The 14,019-nt window shown below is 42.5% G+C and overlaps 1 protein-coding gene across 10 annotated transcripts in view; it reads left to right on the plus strand.

Moving 5' to 3' along the window:
• Nucleotides 1–14,019, plus strand: part of HIVEP1 (HIVEP zinc finger 1) — a 135,597-nt gene that overhangs the window by 91,263 nt on the left and 30,315 nt on the right. For all 10 annotated transcript variants that reach the window (XM_005603577.4, XM_005603578.4, XM_023624465.2 and 7 more), the window contains one exon: nt 4,974–10,936. In XM_005603577.4, coding sequence (XP_005603634.2) covers nt 4,974–10,936 — 5,963 coding nt within the window. The remainder of the gene's footprint in view (nt 1–4,973; nt 10,937–14,019) is intronic.

Raw genomic sequence — 14,019 nt, forward strand, 5'->3', positions numbered from 1 at the left:
CATGTATATTGAGCTTGAGATTTGGTAGAATAGAAAGTGAACTGATTTTTTCCCCTCTCAGACTAGCTCAGTCCTGCCAGATAGAGATGGAACCCTCAGCAGAGTCTTTGGCAAACCTTTCTCGGGTTTTCTTGCTTTGACTCAGCCAGGAGGCACACTGTCACTACCTGAGTTCAAGGTAGCATTTTAAGTCCTGCATGAACTACTGAAAGGCCTTCTCAGTGGTCTCTCTGCGTCTGATGTCTTGACTCTGACTCAACATGCTCTCGGTTGTTGGAAAACCGATTGTCCTTGTGTCCCCAAGACCCAAGAGAGATCTAAAGTTTTTTACACTGATGTGTCTCTGAGTAAATCTGAAAGAGATTCATCTTCAATCAAGGCAGGATTTTAAACATACAATTAGCTTGTAGTTTACCATACCTACTATCAGTCTTAAGATTATGCTATGTCACACTTAGGTGGCAACTCAGATGCTCTCCTGAGCCAGGAAAGTTACTCGTTTTTAATCTATTATTCTCTAGAAGTAGAAGTAATACTGGAAATCAGCTGGCGGTCTCTTCTGAAGCTTTGGTGCTCTCCCCTAAAGGTAGAGGAGCGCAATATTGATTAAGCCTGTGCCTTAGGGAATGCAATGCCAGTGCCTTCAGTGCAGAGGACTAGGAATTCAACTTGTTTCCCTAACTGTTCTCCTCCAGTCAGGTGTCTGCTGTGATCTTTCCAGCTGTTGTCCGCTGCCTTCCTGATGGAGGAGAACTCGGACTATTTTATGAAACCCAGCAAGTCAGAGATTCTGACAGTGGCAACACTGCCAATTTTGCTCCCTCTCCTCAGTGTGATTTGTATCAGTTAAATGAATTCCTGTTTGGATTTCTGACCTGTTGATGCCTCAGAGGTTCTGCATGATTGTCAGCCATTTCCAGTAGCCTGCTGACCAGGATATAATTTTCAGAAGTTGGTTGACTCCTCTTTTGAACGTTTCGCACCCGCTTTCCAAGCTGATCACATGTTCTCCCTGTTTAAGGAAAGAGGGTTGTGTTTCATCTTTCACATGGAGAGGATTATGTGCACCAAGCATGTCCAACCCTCATATTGTAAAAACCCAGCAGCTCTGGGGTCAGACGCTGGTAAATATAAAGCAGTGTCCATATACGAAGCAGAGGGTAGGTCTATGCTCTGGTGGCTGCGGGCGTGAGCATATTAAAGAGGCATCCTTCTTGAGCTGTCTTCCACCACGTGTCTCATAATTTGTCTTTCTCTCTACTTCCTCTAATTTATTTTCATTTTAGTCTATTGTAACAACAAATTGTCTTTAAAACAGTAAACAGCTGCTCCCCTCCCACCCTCCACCCCAACTGTATTTCTGCTTTGAGGCATTCTGGTCTGCACATCCTCTTAACTCCATGGTGTGTGGTAACCCTGCCAGATGTCGTAGATGAAGCCACAGTGAGTGGTGATTGTGCTCTTTCCTGAGATGAGTGGACAAGAGAAAGTAACTCCAGTGACTCTCTAATAGATTTGAAATTAATCAAGATTAAGATGAGTTTAAAAAACTACCCCAGGTGTATCATTCTCTGAAAACCCAAGGCCTACCACCGCGTACTCCAGGGCACTGGTTCCCAAGAGGAGGGTTCTCTCTATAATTCCTAGCCAGATGGCTCAGCCACCCACTCTGTGCACTCCAGCCCCAAGTCTTGAGAACCAAGGGACGGAGCATGACAGTCAGTAATAAGGCATGCACCTTGCTTCAGTTCCACCTCTAGAATGACAGTGCAGTGTTCATCTCATATGTGCCTGGTACCCTCCCTGTTTTTACATCTCTCTTTCATCCCTTCCACCATCCTCTCACCTCCTAACAACATCCAGGGCCATCCCTGTCCATCTACCCATGATGGCATGGGCTTTCTCTCTTGAGCAGGGAGAGTGAACAGTGTTAAAGGAGATCCAACAGAATCTTAGAAGAATGAACACAACTCAGAAAAAGACTGTTAGGAACAGATTCTCAGTTAAATGCCATCCCTTTGCCATTTCCCATGACCTCAAGCGATAGAATAGCAGAGAGAACATGAAAAGATGGACCACAAACTCAGCCTTAAAGAAAATATTACCCCAGAAACAGAATTTTTTTTAAGCATAGAACTTAATAAGATCATAAATTTATTAAAGCAAGAGCTCAAACATGAGACAGTGAAATGAGATGAAATGGGAAATATGGAACTAAGGGAACAAAATGAGAACAAAGCAACTTCAGTCCAAAACTAATAAAAATTTGAAACAGTAAGGAACTTAATGGCCTGAGAATTGAATTATTGACATAAGAGAAAAGCTTTAGACAATTCTAGAGAAAGCAAAAGAAAAAAACAAAAAGATGAAAGAAATATAAATCATCGTAAGTGTGGTACAGCATAAAGATAATTGATGTTCATAAAGTGAAGAAGCCCACCCCAAAGGAAAAATGGACCAGAAAATATATTTGAGGATATAATGTAAGTTTTCTGAGATAAATTAAATGAATCTCCTTAAAAAGAAGGTCATTGTGTTCTAGGAAAAGATTAAAAGTTGTACATTGATCAACTCTGAGCTGACTCCTACTTACTTTATTAGACTTCAAAAATAAAGAATTTTGCGGATGTACAGGCCGCAAAAAGGCCCACCACCCAAGGGGGGACACTGCCAGTCAGGCTGGCACCAGGCTTCCCATGTGAGCATCATTGCCAGAAAGCAGTGTGCAAAGTCTTGAAGGAAAGAATTGGTATATTAGCACTGGGTAAGTGTTAAAATTCAAATAGAGAACTAAGGGTAAACAATTATGCAAATAGAATATAAATGTTACACACTTTGACAAAAGAGGAATGAGTCAGCCTTCATCTAAAATTGAAACATGTAGTTCAAAAACTGCAAAAAAAATCTGTTTACAGTATGTTTTTTCAAGTTCTTCAGAGAAGTTTTTAGGAAATAGTATCTCTATGAAGAAATATGGATCTTAAGTTTAGTAACTCTTATTTTCACTTCAGCTTCATTTTCATTGAAGTACAAAGTTACATTTTACTCTTTTTGTTTAAAACATATGTAGAATGATCCTTTCAAAACTTACTGTGTGTGGTATTTCTCGGTGTTCTGCCAGTGGGTTGAATCTTTGAATTTTTCTTTGCAGTGTAAGGCATTGTTTAATTTTTTTTTTACGAATAAGTTTGTCTAAAAAGAAAAGCTCATTCTAAAAAGTATGTAAAATATAACAAACATGTTGACTCCAAGCAGGGCTCCGGTGCAGAGGCCCTGACAGGGCCTGACGTGGGCAGATTTTTTTTAAGTGTCTAGTGTTTGCGCTCTGACCGTCGCCCTAGTTGGGAACTCCTGCTCCTGCAAGTGGTTGCTCCTCTCTGCTTCTATATTTATTCTGCCAGCCTCCTGCCTTCCACTTTTATGCTACAGCCCCCCTCCAGGCTTTCTGGAAGTGAGTGGGAAATTGCTCACCCTCGCTGAGGGTCATCATATTTCATTTTGCCCATTTGCCAGATAGAATTAATTAGAGGTATACAGTACATCTTGACTTTGTTACATTCATCTTGAGGCGGGAAAACAGCGTTTTATGAATGAGTGGATTGAAGAATAAAAGATTTGTTCAACATAATTTGGTAAAGGTATCAACAATACTGATACTTTTTTCCCTATTATTCCTTAGCTCAAATATGTTAGTTATGAGATACCCTCCTTTTTTTTTTCCTTTCCTTTTTTTGCCCTTCTGATTATGGCGGGTAAATGTATCTGTAGTTGGATTGGTATGTGTTTTTTTCATTAAACTAATATATGACAGTACATAAACTAATGTCACAAGATGACTAGACTATGTTTTATTGTATGTAAATTTTTATCTTCAGTAAATGCAAAATGGTTATTATGGTGTAGACATTTTGGTCTAATATGAATTTCAGATATGTACATTGCAAGAGCTATTTGAAAATAATGAGGAATTAGAGTAGTGTTTGGCTTTTCTGCAAATAAGTAATATAAGCTTGAATAATTTCGGTTTGTGTGCCCAAGGATACAGCAAATGGAAACACACTAAATTATGGCAAGTATTTATTACTCAAAAATATAATAGTTGACAGAGATTGTGAGTTGTTGATGCCATTTAAATGCTAATGTATTTCTAGCACAGCCCGAAATGGAGGTGGTGCCATCTCCTCTGTCGGGCAGGAAGCTTTAGCTACGTACCTACCTGCCTATCATTAGCAACAAAGAAACGTCGCCGTTGAATATTTTGTTCAGTTAAATTGGTGACTTTTTTTTTCCACTGAGGGCCATTACAACATTATGACTTCTTTAGTTTTGTTGGTGAAGAGACACAAATCAGTGGATTCATATTTTTCTGTTCATTGATATAATTGCTAATATAGCAATACTTGATGGTTCTACCAGCGGATAGCTCATGATCGTCTTGTATGATTGCTCTAAAAATTATTATATGGTAGCCATTTTTCTCATAAGAATATTAGTATTGCCTATTTTAGAGCAATACTGTTATTTAGAAACTTGAGAAGTTTGCTTTAAGAGATACTAAATGTGATAAGATGGTCAAATCTCCCTCACAACCCCCTGCATTAAAAGGTTGATTTTTCTTCTTTGTGGGCCAGCTGTCTCCGACTGTTGTGTAGACAGAGTCCTCAGCTGTGAGGGTGAGGGGAGGAGGAGAACTTAGTTTTGAAAGATCTGGTTCCAGGATCTTGGGGGGAGAGGGGGTCAGGAGAGGAACACAGCGTTCTTGAAATGTACTCTAAGGTCTTTGCGTGATGGTTCCAATAGATTTTGATTGGCAACATTCTTAAGATTGCCAGGATGTTAGAATGCAGCTTTATCCAAAGTAGGCTTTCCTTAAATGACTTTCTTCAATCCTCCTAACACCCTCATAATAGTGTGTGTACCCATTTTGGTATATGTACCATTTTACCAATTTTTTATTTTTGTTTTTTTAACAGAAATCTTAGAGGCTGGTATTAAAGGAACTTCAGAATCGCTTAAAGGTGTGAAACGAAAAAAGATTGTAGCTGAGAATCACCTGAAAAAAATACCAAAATCCCCACTGAGAAATCCTCTTCAAGCAAAACACAAACACAACACACAAGAGCCCTCTTTCGCTGTCCTTCAGAGTGCTTCAGAGTCTCACAAGAAACAGAACCATAGTCCTGTGAAAAATGGGAAGCAGGTTACCAGACAAAATGGAGAGACACCCGGGATAACTGCCGAGGCCTCTAAATCCGAAGAATGTGTCTCCCCAAAGAAGCCCTTGGCTCTGCAGCACCCGTCTGAAGCGCGCAGGTGGAGGTCGGAAGGCTCTGACCCCGCCAAGTTAAATTTGCCAGATGGAAAATGTGACTCGAGTTCTCTGTCAGGTACAGCCAGAACTGACCATAGTGAATGTATCTCCTCTAACTGTAGTCCTGCTTCCCCCTCGTACACGAACACCGCGTTTGATGTCTTACTGAAAGCAATGGAGCCAGAACTGAGCACCTTGTCACAAAAGGGCTCACCTTGTGCAGTTAAGATAGAAAAACTGAGACCAAATAAAACTGTACGATCCCCTTCTCAATTGAAAAACAGCTCAATGGATGCCCCAAACCAGACTTCGCAAGAATTTGTTGCTGAATCAAAGTCTTCTTGTACCTCATATACAGTGCAACTGTCTGCTGCTCAGAAGAATGAGCAAGCAGCCGTTCAGTCAATTTCTCATTCATATAATCAACACGAACACTTTGTTTCTAAATCTAACCAACAAAATCAACAGCTTCCAGCGTCTTCAGGTTTCCCAAGATCCCTGACGAACCCGCACGATCAAGAGAACGCCAGACTTGGACAGGTTTATAATACAGCCATGACGTCATCAGTAGGTCTAACTTCACCTTCCGGTAGAACTCAGGTTACTCCTCAAAACCAGCAAATGGATTCTGCTTCACCCATGTCAATAAGTCCAGCCCATTCTACACAGTCACCCCCCACCCCGGTTTATAATTCAACTCCTGTCACCTCTGTTGTTAATCATAGCGTAGAACAAATGTGCAATCTTCTTCTGAAAGATCAGAAGCCAAAAAAACAAGGAAAGTATATTTGTGAGTATTGCAATAGAGCTTGTGCAAAGCCTAGTGTGCTTTTAAAGCACATCCGCTCCCACACCGGAGAGCGACCCTATCCCTGTGTGACCTGTGGATTTTCATTTAAGACTAAAAGCAATCTGTACAAGCACAAAAAATCCCACGCGCATACTATCAAACTGGGTCTTGTCTTGCAACCAGATGCTGGTGGTTTATTTTTGTCACATGAGTCCCCCAAGGCACTTAGTATCCATTCAGATGTAGAAGACAGTGGGGAGAGCGATGAGGAGGGTGCTGCTGATGAAAGACACAATGAGCCTGGCTCCGTGGACCTGCAGCCTGTGCAGATAATGAAAATGCTATCAAATTCTGAAGTTTTACCAAAATCAAGTTCCATTCCAGGCAATCCAGATCATGTGGTAGGTGACTTGTCATTACAGGCCAAATCTTCAGAATCACAAGCTGTGACAGAGTTACCAAAAGTTGTGGTCCATCCCATCAATGTGTCTCCTTTGAGGGTTGACAGTCCAAAGGTTACGGATTCCAAGCCTGAACTTTCTAGTGCACAGAAACAGAAGGACCTTCAGGCAACCAGCGTACTGTCACTTTCAGCTTGGGCGTCCTTTCTAGAGACTGATGAGAAGTCCCGTCAGAAAGGGGACATGAGTCAGCCAGAAGGAAAACAGGAATCTCACGTGGGAACAGTACATGCCCAACTACAAAGGCAGCAGGCCACTGATTACACCCAAGAGCAACAAGGAAAACTGCTGAGTCCTCGAAGTTTAGGAAGTACAGACTCTGGGTATTTCTCACGTTCTGAAAGTGCTGATCAAACAGTGAGTCCACCAACTCCTTTTGCTAGAACGTTACCCACCACGGAACAAGACTCAAGTAAGAATAATGGGCCCTCTGCACCTCGTATCAATACACCAGCGCCTTCTACTCTGCCAGCAGGTGAAAAAGCATTGCTCTTACCAGGTCAGATGCCCCCGCCTCTGGCAACAAAAACACTTGAAGAACGGATATCAAAGCTCATCTCTGACAATGAAGCCTTGGTAGATGATAAGCAACTGGATAGTGTAAAGCCACGTAGAACCTCTCTCTCACGACGAGGAAGTATCGATTCCCCCAAATCGTACATATTTAAGGATTCTTTCCAGTTTGACTTAAAACCTATGGGACGGAGAACAAGTTCCAGCTCTGATATACCAAAGTCCCCTTTCACCCCTACTGAGAAATCAAAGCAAGTGTTTCTTCTGTCTGTACCTTCCCTTGACTGTTTGCCCATTACAAGAAGTAATTCTATGCCCACCACAGGTTATTCAGCTGTACCTGCAAACATAATACCTCCCCCGCATCCTCTGAGAGGAAGTCAGTCATTTGATGACAAAATGGGCACTTTCTATGATGATGTCTTTGTATCAGGACCTAACACTTCTGTGCCCCAAAGTGGACATCCGCGTACCCTTGTCAGACAAGCAGCAGTGGAAGACTCGTCAGCAAATGAGAACCATGTCCTCGGGATTGGACAGTCCCTGGATGAGAGCTATCAGGGATGCGGTGCCACGAGTGAACCTGTGTCAGCAAGGAACAAGCCGTTGGCACCAGGCTCACATTTAGAAAAAAAGAAGTCTCATCAAGGGCGAGGGACAATGTTTGAGTGCGAAACCTGTAGAAACAGGTACAGAAAACTGGAAAATTTTGAAAACCATAAGAAATTTTACTGTTCAGAGTTACACGGACCAAAAACAAAGGTGACTATAAGAGAACCTGAACACAGCCCCATGCCTAGCAGTACCCAACCTCAGATTCTGCACTACAGAGTTGCTGGTTCCACAGGAGTCTGGGACCAGATGCCCCAGATAAGAAAAAGGAGGAAGATGAAAAGTGTTGGAGATGATGATGAACTTCAGCAAAATGATAGTGGAGCTTCTCCAAAAAGCTCCGAAGGCCTTCACTTCCAGAATACTATGGGCTCTGCCTCCAGTTTGTCAAAACATAATGTTGCCATAACAGGTGACCAGCAGCATAGAAATATTCAGTTGCAAAACTCCCAAATTCAGCTTGTTGCCAGAGGCTCCGACCAGAGCGTGGATCCAAAGCTGTCCACTATCGTGGAGCAACAGATAAGTTCAGCTGCCCAGGACAAGGGAGAGCTGAAGAGACATGGGACTGGCATCTCAGTCATCCAGCATACAAACTCGCTGAGCAGACCCAGTTCATTTGACAAGCTTGAGTCTTTTGAAAGAGGTTCCCCAGTTTCTTTCCAGGAGCTGAGTAGAACCGTGAAGGCTGGGTCTCTGACAGTAATAGGAATTTCCCAGGAGGAAGGTCACCCTTCTCGGGGCACGTCTCATCCTCCCCAGCCTGCTCTATCAGATGCTCTTAGAGGAGAACTTCAGGAAGCTTCAAGAAAGATTTCAAGTGAACGACATCTGTTGGGACAGCCCTCAAGACTTGTTCGGCAGCCCAACATCCAAGTCCCAGAAATTCTGGTCACTGAGGAGCCAGATCGGGACCTTGAAGCCCAAGGCCACGATCAGGAGAAATCAGAGAAGTTCAGTTGGCCTCAGCGTAGTGAAACCTTGTCAAAATTGCCGACAGAGAAACTACCGCCCAAAAAGAAGAGGCTCCGTCTTGCTGAGATAGAGCATTCCTCCACTGAGTCCAGTTTTGATTCCACTCTCTCCAGGAGTCTAAGTCGGGAGAGTAGTTTGTCTCAGACTTCGAGTTTCTCAGCTTCGTTAGACGTAGAGGACATTTCTAAAACTGAGGCTTCCCCCAAAATCGATTTTCTAAATAAAGCAGAGTTTCTCATGATTCCAGCTGGCTCCAACACACTTAATGTTCCTGGAACTCACCGGGAAATGAGGCGTGCTGCATCAGAACAGATTAACTGCATGCAGACATCAATGGAGGTCTCTGATTTCAGAAGTAAATCGTTCGACTGTGGAAGCATAACTCCACCTCAGACAACACCGCTCATTGAATTGCAGCCTCCAACATCCCCTTCCGGTATGGGGGTCCCCGGGCACGTGCCTCTCTTAGAAAGAAGGAGAGGCCCACTGATACGGCAGATATCTTTAAACCTAGCTCCAGATAGTCATCTGTCTCCTGTGAACCCATCATCTTTCCAAACTGTTGCTCTTCCCAGTGTGAATGCAGTGCCATTCCAGGGGCCTCAGCTCCCTAATACACCGTTAGCTGAGTTTCCTACAAATACATTGCGCTCCCAGACTCACGTTAAAGATCTGCGAACAGAAACTTCAAATTCCAACTCTACTAACATCTTTCCTGTTCAACAGCTTTTTGGTATCAATTTGTTAAATCAAATCCATGCACCCCTTAGCCACCAAAACACACAGATTTCTCTGCAAGTGTCTACACAGAGTGTCAAACCAGATGCAAGTCCCAGTTCCTGTGTATCTTCTAAAAGTGAGGATTGCTTTGCTCCCAAGTACCAACTTCAGTGTCAGGTTTTCACCTCAAGCCAGTCTTGCTCTTCCAGTCCTGTACATTCTTTGCCAAAGCAAGTTCTTTCAGATCCAGTTGGGGCCAACTGTTGTGCAGCTTCATTAGCCTTACCAACCAAATTAGTAGATGCCGTGTCTAATTCGTGTCCTCCACCGCCACTGAAGCTCGGGCCCCTCAGTGGTCAGGGGCAGAAGGTGCCGACATCATTTCCGCTGCCTGTGCATCTGCAGGGTAATGTCCCAGTGTACTGTTTTGCCACAGTCACACCTCTGCCACAAATCCTGGTGACCCAAGATCTATCCAGTCAGCCAACTTGCCAGGCTAATCGTAGTATGGTGCCAATCAGCGAAGAGCAAAACTCCATGCCAAAATCACAAAAAGATCACCAGAGTGCTTTGCCAAACCCAGGGGAAGAACTTGTTTCCAAAAGTGTTTTTTCAGAGATGGGCCAAAGTTGTTCTCTGTCAGAATCCTTGCCCATAACTCAGAAAATGTCTATCGGTAGACTTTCCCCCCAACAGGAATCTTCAGCTTCAAGTAAAAGGATGCTTTCCCCAGCAAATAGTTTAGACATTGCCATGGAAAAGCACCAAAAGCGAGCTAAAGATGAAAATGGAGCTGTTTGTGCAACAGACATCAGACCGTTGGAACCCTTGAGTCCAAGAGCTAATGAAGGTCATAAACAGAAGAAACCTGTTTTGGTGAGGCAAGTGTGTACTACAGAGCCTCTTGAAGGTGTGATATTGGAACAGGATATTTTTTCTCACCCTGAAATTAGTAGCGAGGCTGTTAATTTGACAGATGTTTTACCAGCTGATAATTTATCATCAGGACCCTGTAAACCTGTTATAGAACCTATAAAAGAATTGCAAGAATTTGAAAACATCAAGTCATCCGCATCGCTAACTCTTACAGTTACAAATTCACCTGTCCCTTCAGAAAATACTCACATTTCTCCTTTGGAATGTATAGACAACAACCAAGAAAGGAAGTCTCCAGGGGTTAAAAATCAAAGTGACAAAGTGAACATTCAAGAACAAAGTCAGCCTACAGCTACCACTCTTGCGGTGTTTGATGCTGGAGACACGCAGCAGCCGTCCTTCCCCAGCCTGAAGACCACAACCAACTTTACGTGGTGTTATCTGTTGAGACAGAAGGCATTGCATTTGCTACAGAATGACCAGAAAACTTCGGCCTACACTGATTGGACCGTGAGCGGTAGTAATCCAAATCCACTCGGTTTGCCTACAAAAGTTGCTCTTTCTCTCCTTAATTCAAAACAGAAGACTGGAAAATCACTATATTGTCAAGCAATAACTACGCATTCCAAATCAGATTTATTGGTCTATTCAAGCAAGTGGAAAAGCAACTTAAGCAAGGTACTTGAAATATCATTTTTCTTCAAAAATAGTTTGTGCAAACTAGTTTTAACATGTCTCACCTTTAAATATTTTAATTGGAAGTTGTATTTGAATTCTGAATGACACATGGTGCTTTCTAAGGGTGTAGTTATTTGAAGGAAAGGATGGTAAGTTTACCCAGGAGTTAGACTGATAAGGATCACCTGGAGTCCTTTCAGTGGTTCTGTCTTGAAACATTTTGGAAATAACTTGCCAGGAGTCCTTTTTTTTTTCTCAGCTGAATATTTAAGTCCTTACTTAATGGTATAGATACTCATGGTTTTATTTTCGTCTTTCTCTTGTATTGAGTTTTTGTTGTTGTTTAGAGAGAGGAGATTATGTTTATGCTTTGTCTCTGCTAATGCAGGGGAGCAGAGGTGTAAATAATCAAAGATTGTTACATTTGCTTTTGAAATATCAGCAGACAGCCATTCACACTTGTTTTATGCCTCATACCTGACCCCTGTCCCCTCTCCGTGCTGATCCCACCTCTCTTCCAGGGTAGCTCTGAGAGGTCATCTTAGTGCTAGAGAGACGATTCACGAAATAACTAACTCATACGCCTGATAATTAAGTTGATTTGGTCAAGATTTATAGAGTAAGGTGATAAAACTATAACTTGTCGTTATTTGTGGAATCAGTCTCATTAGAGTTGTTGGCTTTATTAAATGGGAAAAATCATTTAGGTGACTAAGAATAAATAAATAGGTAAGGGGATCATCATGTTGGACTCGGGAAATTCAGAATTACAGAGTCAGTCCTTGACCTCTCCAAGTTCACAAGCACATAATACAGATACGTAAACATACTTATCAATAAGAAAACACCACAGTATCAGTATTATAAAAGAAGTATGTACGACTTCTAAAAGAAGGAAGTCCCTAACACTACCTGCAGGTTGAGGAGGTATGGATATAGGGAAGATATTCCAACAGTGATGATATTTAGCTGAGCCTTTAAAACAAAGAGAGATTTCTCAGGAAAGCAAGAATGAGAGATTTGAATAGTCTGTCAGATGACATGGAAGTGAGAAAGAACCTGGTTCATGTCAAGAACTCCAGGGAGTCTGTCATTAGAAGGTGGTGTAAGTTTGAAACACTGACATACTTTGAAGTTGGAAATGTAGGTAAAAAACGAAGAATGCTCATGGTGGTGGAGAGCCATGATGCTTTCTCTGTGAAGGAGGTGCGTGCAAACCATTTGTGGAATTTCATTTTTAAATACCAGACTATTCTAGATCTGCTAAATCAGAATCTTAGAAGATGAGACCTGATCATGAGAATTTAAACAGAGCTCCATAAATATTCCTTAAGTGCCTATGAAGAGTGCCTACTCTCCTTCTGTACTACAGGCCCTGGCAAAATTACCCTGGAAAGGTGTTTCTAGATTTGGAGCTAGGAGAGAGCTCCAGGTGGAAGATGTAGAGATTCTTCAGTGCGTAGGTGTAATTAATGAGATTGCCCAGGGAGAGTGTAAAAAAAGAGATGATGGCCTGGAGTGGATCCCGAGGATCACTACTATTTAAAGGGTGAATGGAGGAAGAAAGTCGACATAGGAAACTGAAACAGTTGGTGAGAGAGGAAGGAGGAGAACCAGGAGAAAGTGGCATCACGCAGATCCAGGAAGGAGATGTTTGCAGGAGAGTCGTTCAAGCAGAGGTCAAGTGAAGATGGAGACTGATGTCGTATCTGCACTGAGCGGTTCTCATATCACTGGAAACTTCAGTCATATGGGCAAGTGGCTACAAACGGTTGGGTACTGGGTTGACTAACTCACCACCCACAATGGAAAAGAACAGATAAATTCTAAAGTAAAAGGATTTCTAAGAGAGACGATGGGTCAACAACGTATAATGCCGTAGAGTGGTCAAGCATAGAAAGACTAAGGAAATGATAAGGATTTTGGCTTTTAGCTCACTGGTAACTTTGGTGAATAGAAGCCAGATTTGATAGTAAGAAAGTAAGCAAAAGATAAGTGGTAGTTTGGTACTGAACAGAAGGTAAGAAATAGGATTACCATTACAGGGATAAAGTCAGAGAAAGGTGTGTGTATATATTCCAGATTGTGGGGAACCCTGATGTGTTTACCAGGAAAAGAGGAGACGGTTGCATTTTCTCCTCTTGGGGTCAGTGTCATTACCTCTTCACACCACCTTTTTGGGAAACAGGCCAGCAGCTTCTGTTTGCTCCTGGCTTTGTAAGGACAGGGGCTTTCCAGGGTCTTCTGTCTGAGACCACATAGGCCCTCCATCCATGATGCACACACCCCCTCATCACTCACTGTTAGTAAGTCATTGCAGTACAATAGCTGTCTACTTGATGATGTAATTTTTAAAGGAGGTTTGTAACAAAGAGGCCCTTCATCAGGAAAGTTGTGCCTTGTGTTGCATTTGGCCGGAGGACTGGAGTTTGATCCTTTGCTGTTAACACTTGACCTTGGACATGTGACTTAACCCTGAGAGCGTCCTTCCTCTCTGGGGTGTACATAGGCCCCTGCGCTGCCTGCCTCACAGGATGTGTGAGAGTGGAAGGGGCTGAGGGAGTGAGGAAACTGTTTGTGCATGTTGTGGTTGTGTAAAATCCTGTATCGTAAGGTGGTGTCACTATGATGTTTCTAGAAGAAAAGCACACATTGTTTATCATTTTTATGTTCAGTACTTTTTTCTGGAGATTTAATGATTACCGGGCCAAAACCTAACTTTTGAGCTGACCTATCTCATAGTTACCAGTATTCAGGACTTTTGAGAAGAGATGGAGAGGAACTCTCATTCTGGTTTAAAATACTGGGAGCAAGGGGAATAAAACACTGAGGAGTGGGCGTCTGTTCTAACGACAGTGCCTGGGAGTTGAAGGGGCTTAGCCTTGTTTCTCAGGAGTGTGAGACGTTACCACATCAAAGGGTAACTAGCTCTTTTCCATTGCCAAAGAATGAACTCTTTAAGAAATAAACTCTAGTTTCAGTGGCTGGTTAGATATAAGAAAGAATATTTAGTCTATTAAAAGAAGTTCCTGTTAAACTCGTGGGACACCAGGGTGGGCGCTTGTAAAGCCTTTATTTGGGGG

The sequence above is a fragment of the Equus caballus genome, chromosome 20 (genome assembly GCF_041296265.1).
Source record: "Equus caballus isolate H_3958 breed thoroughbred chromosome 20, TB-T2T, whole genome shotgun sequence".
NCBI lineage: Eukaryota > Metazoa > Chordata > Mammalia > Perissodactyla > Equidae > Equus > Equus caballus.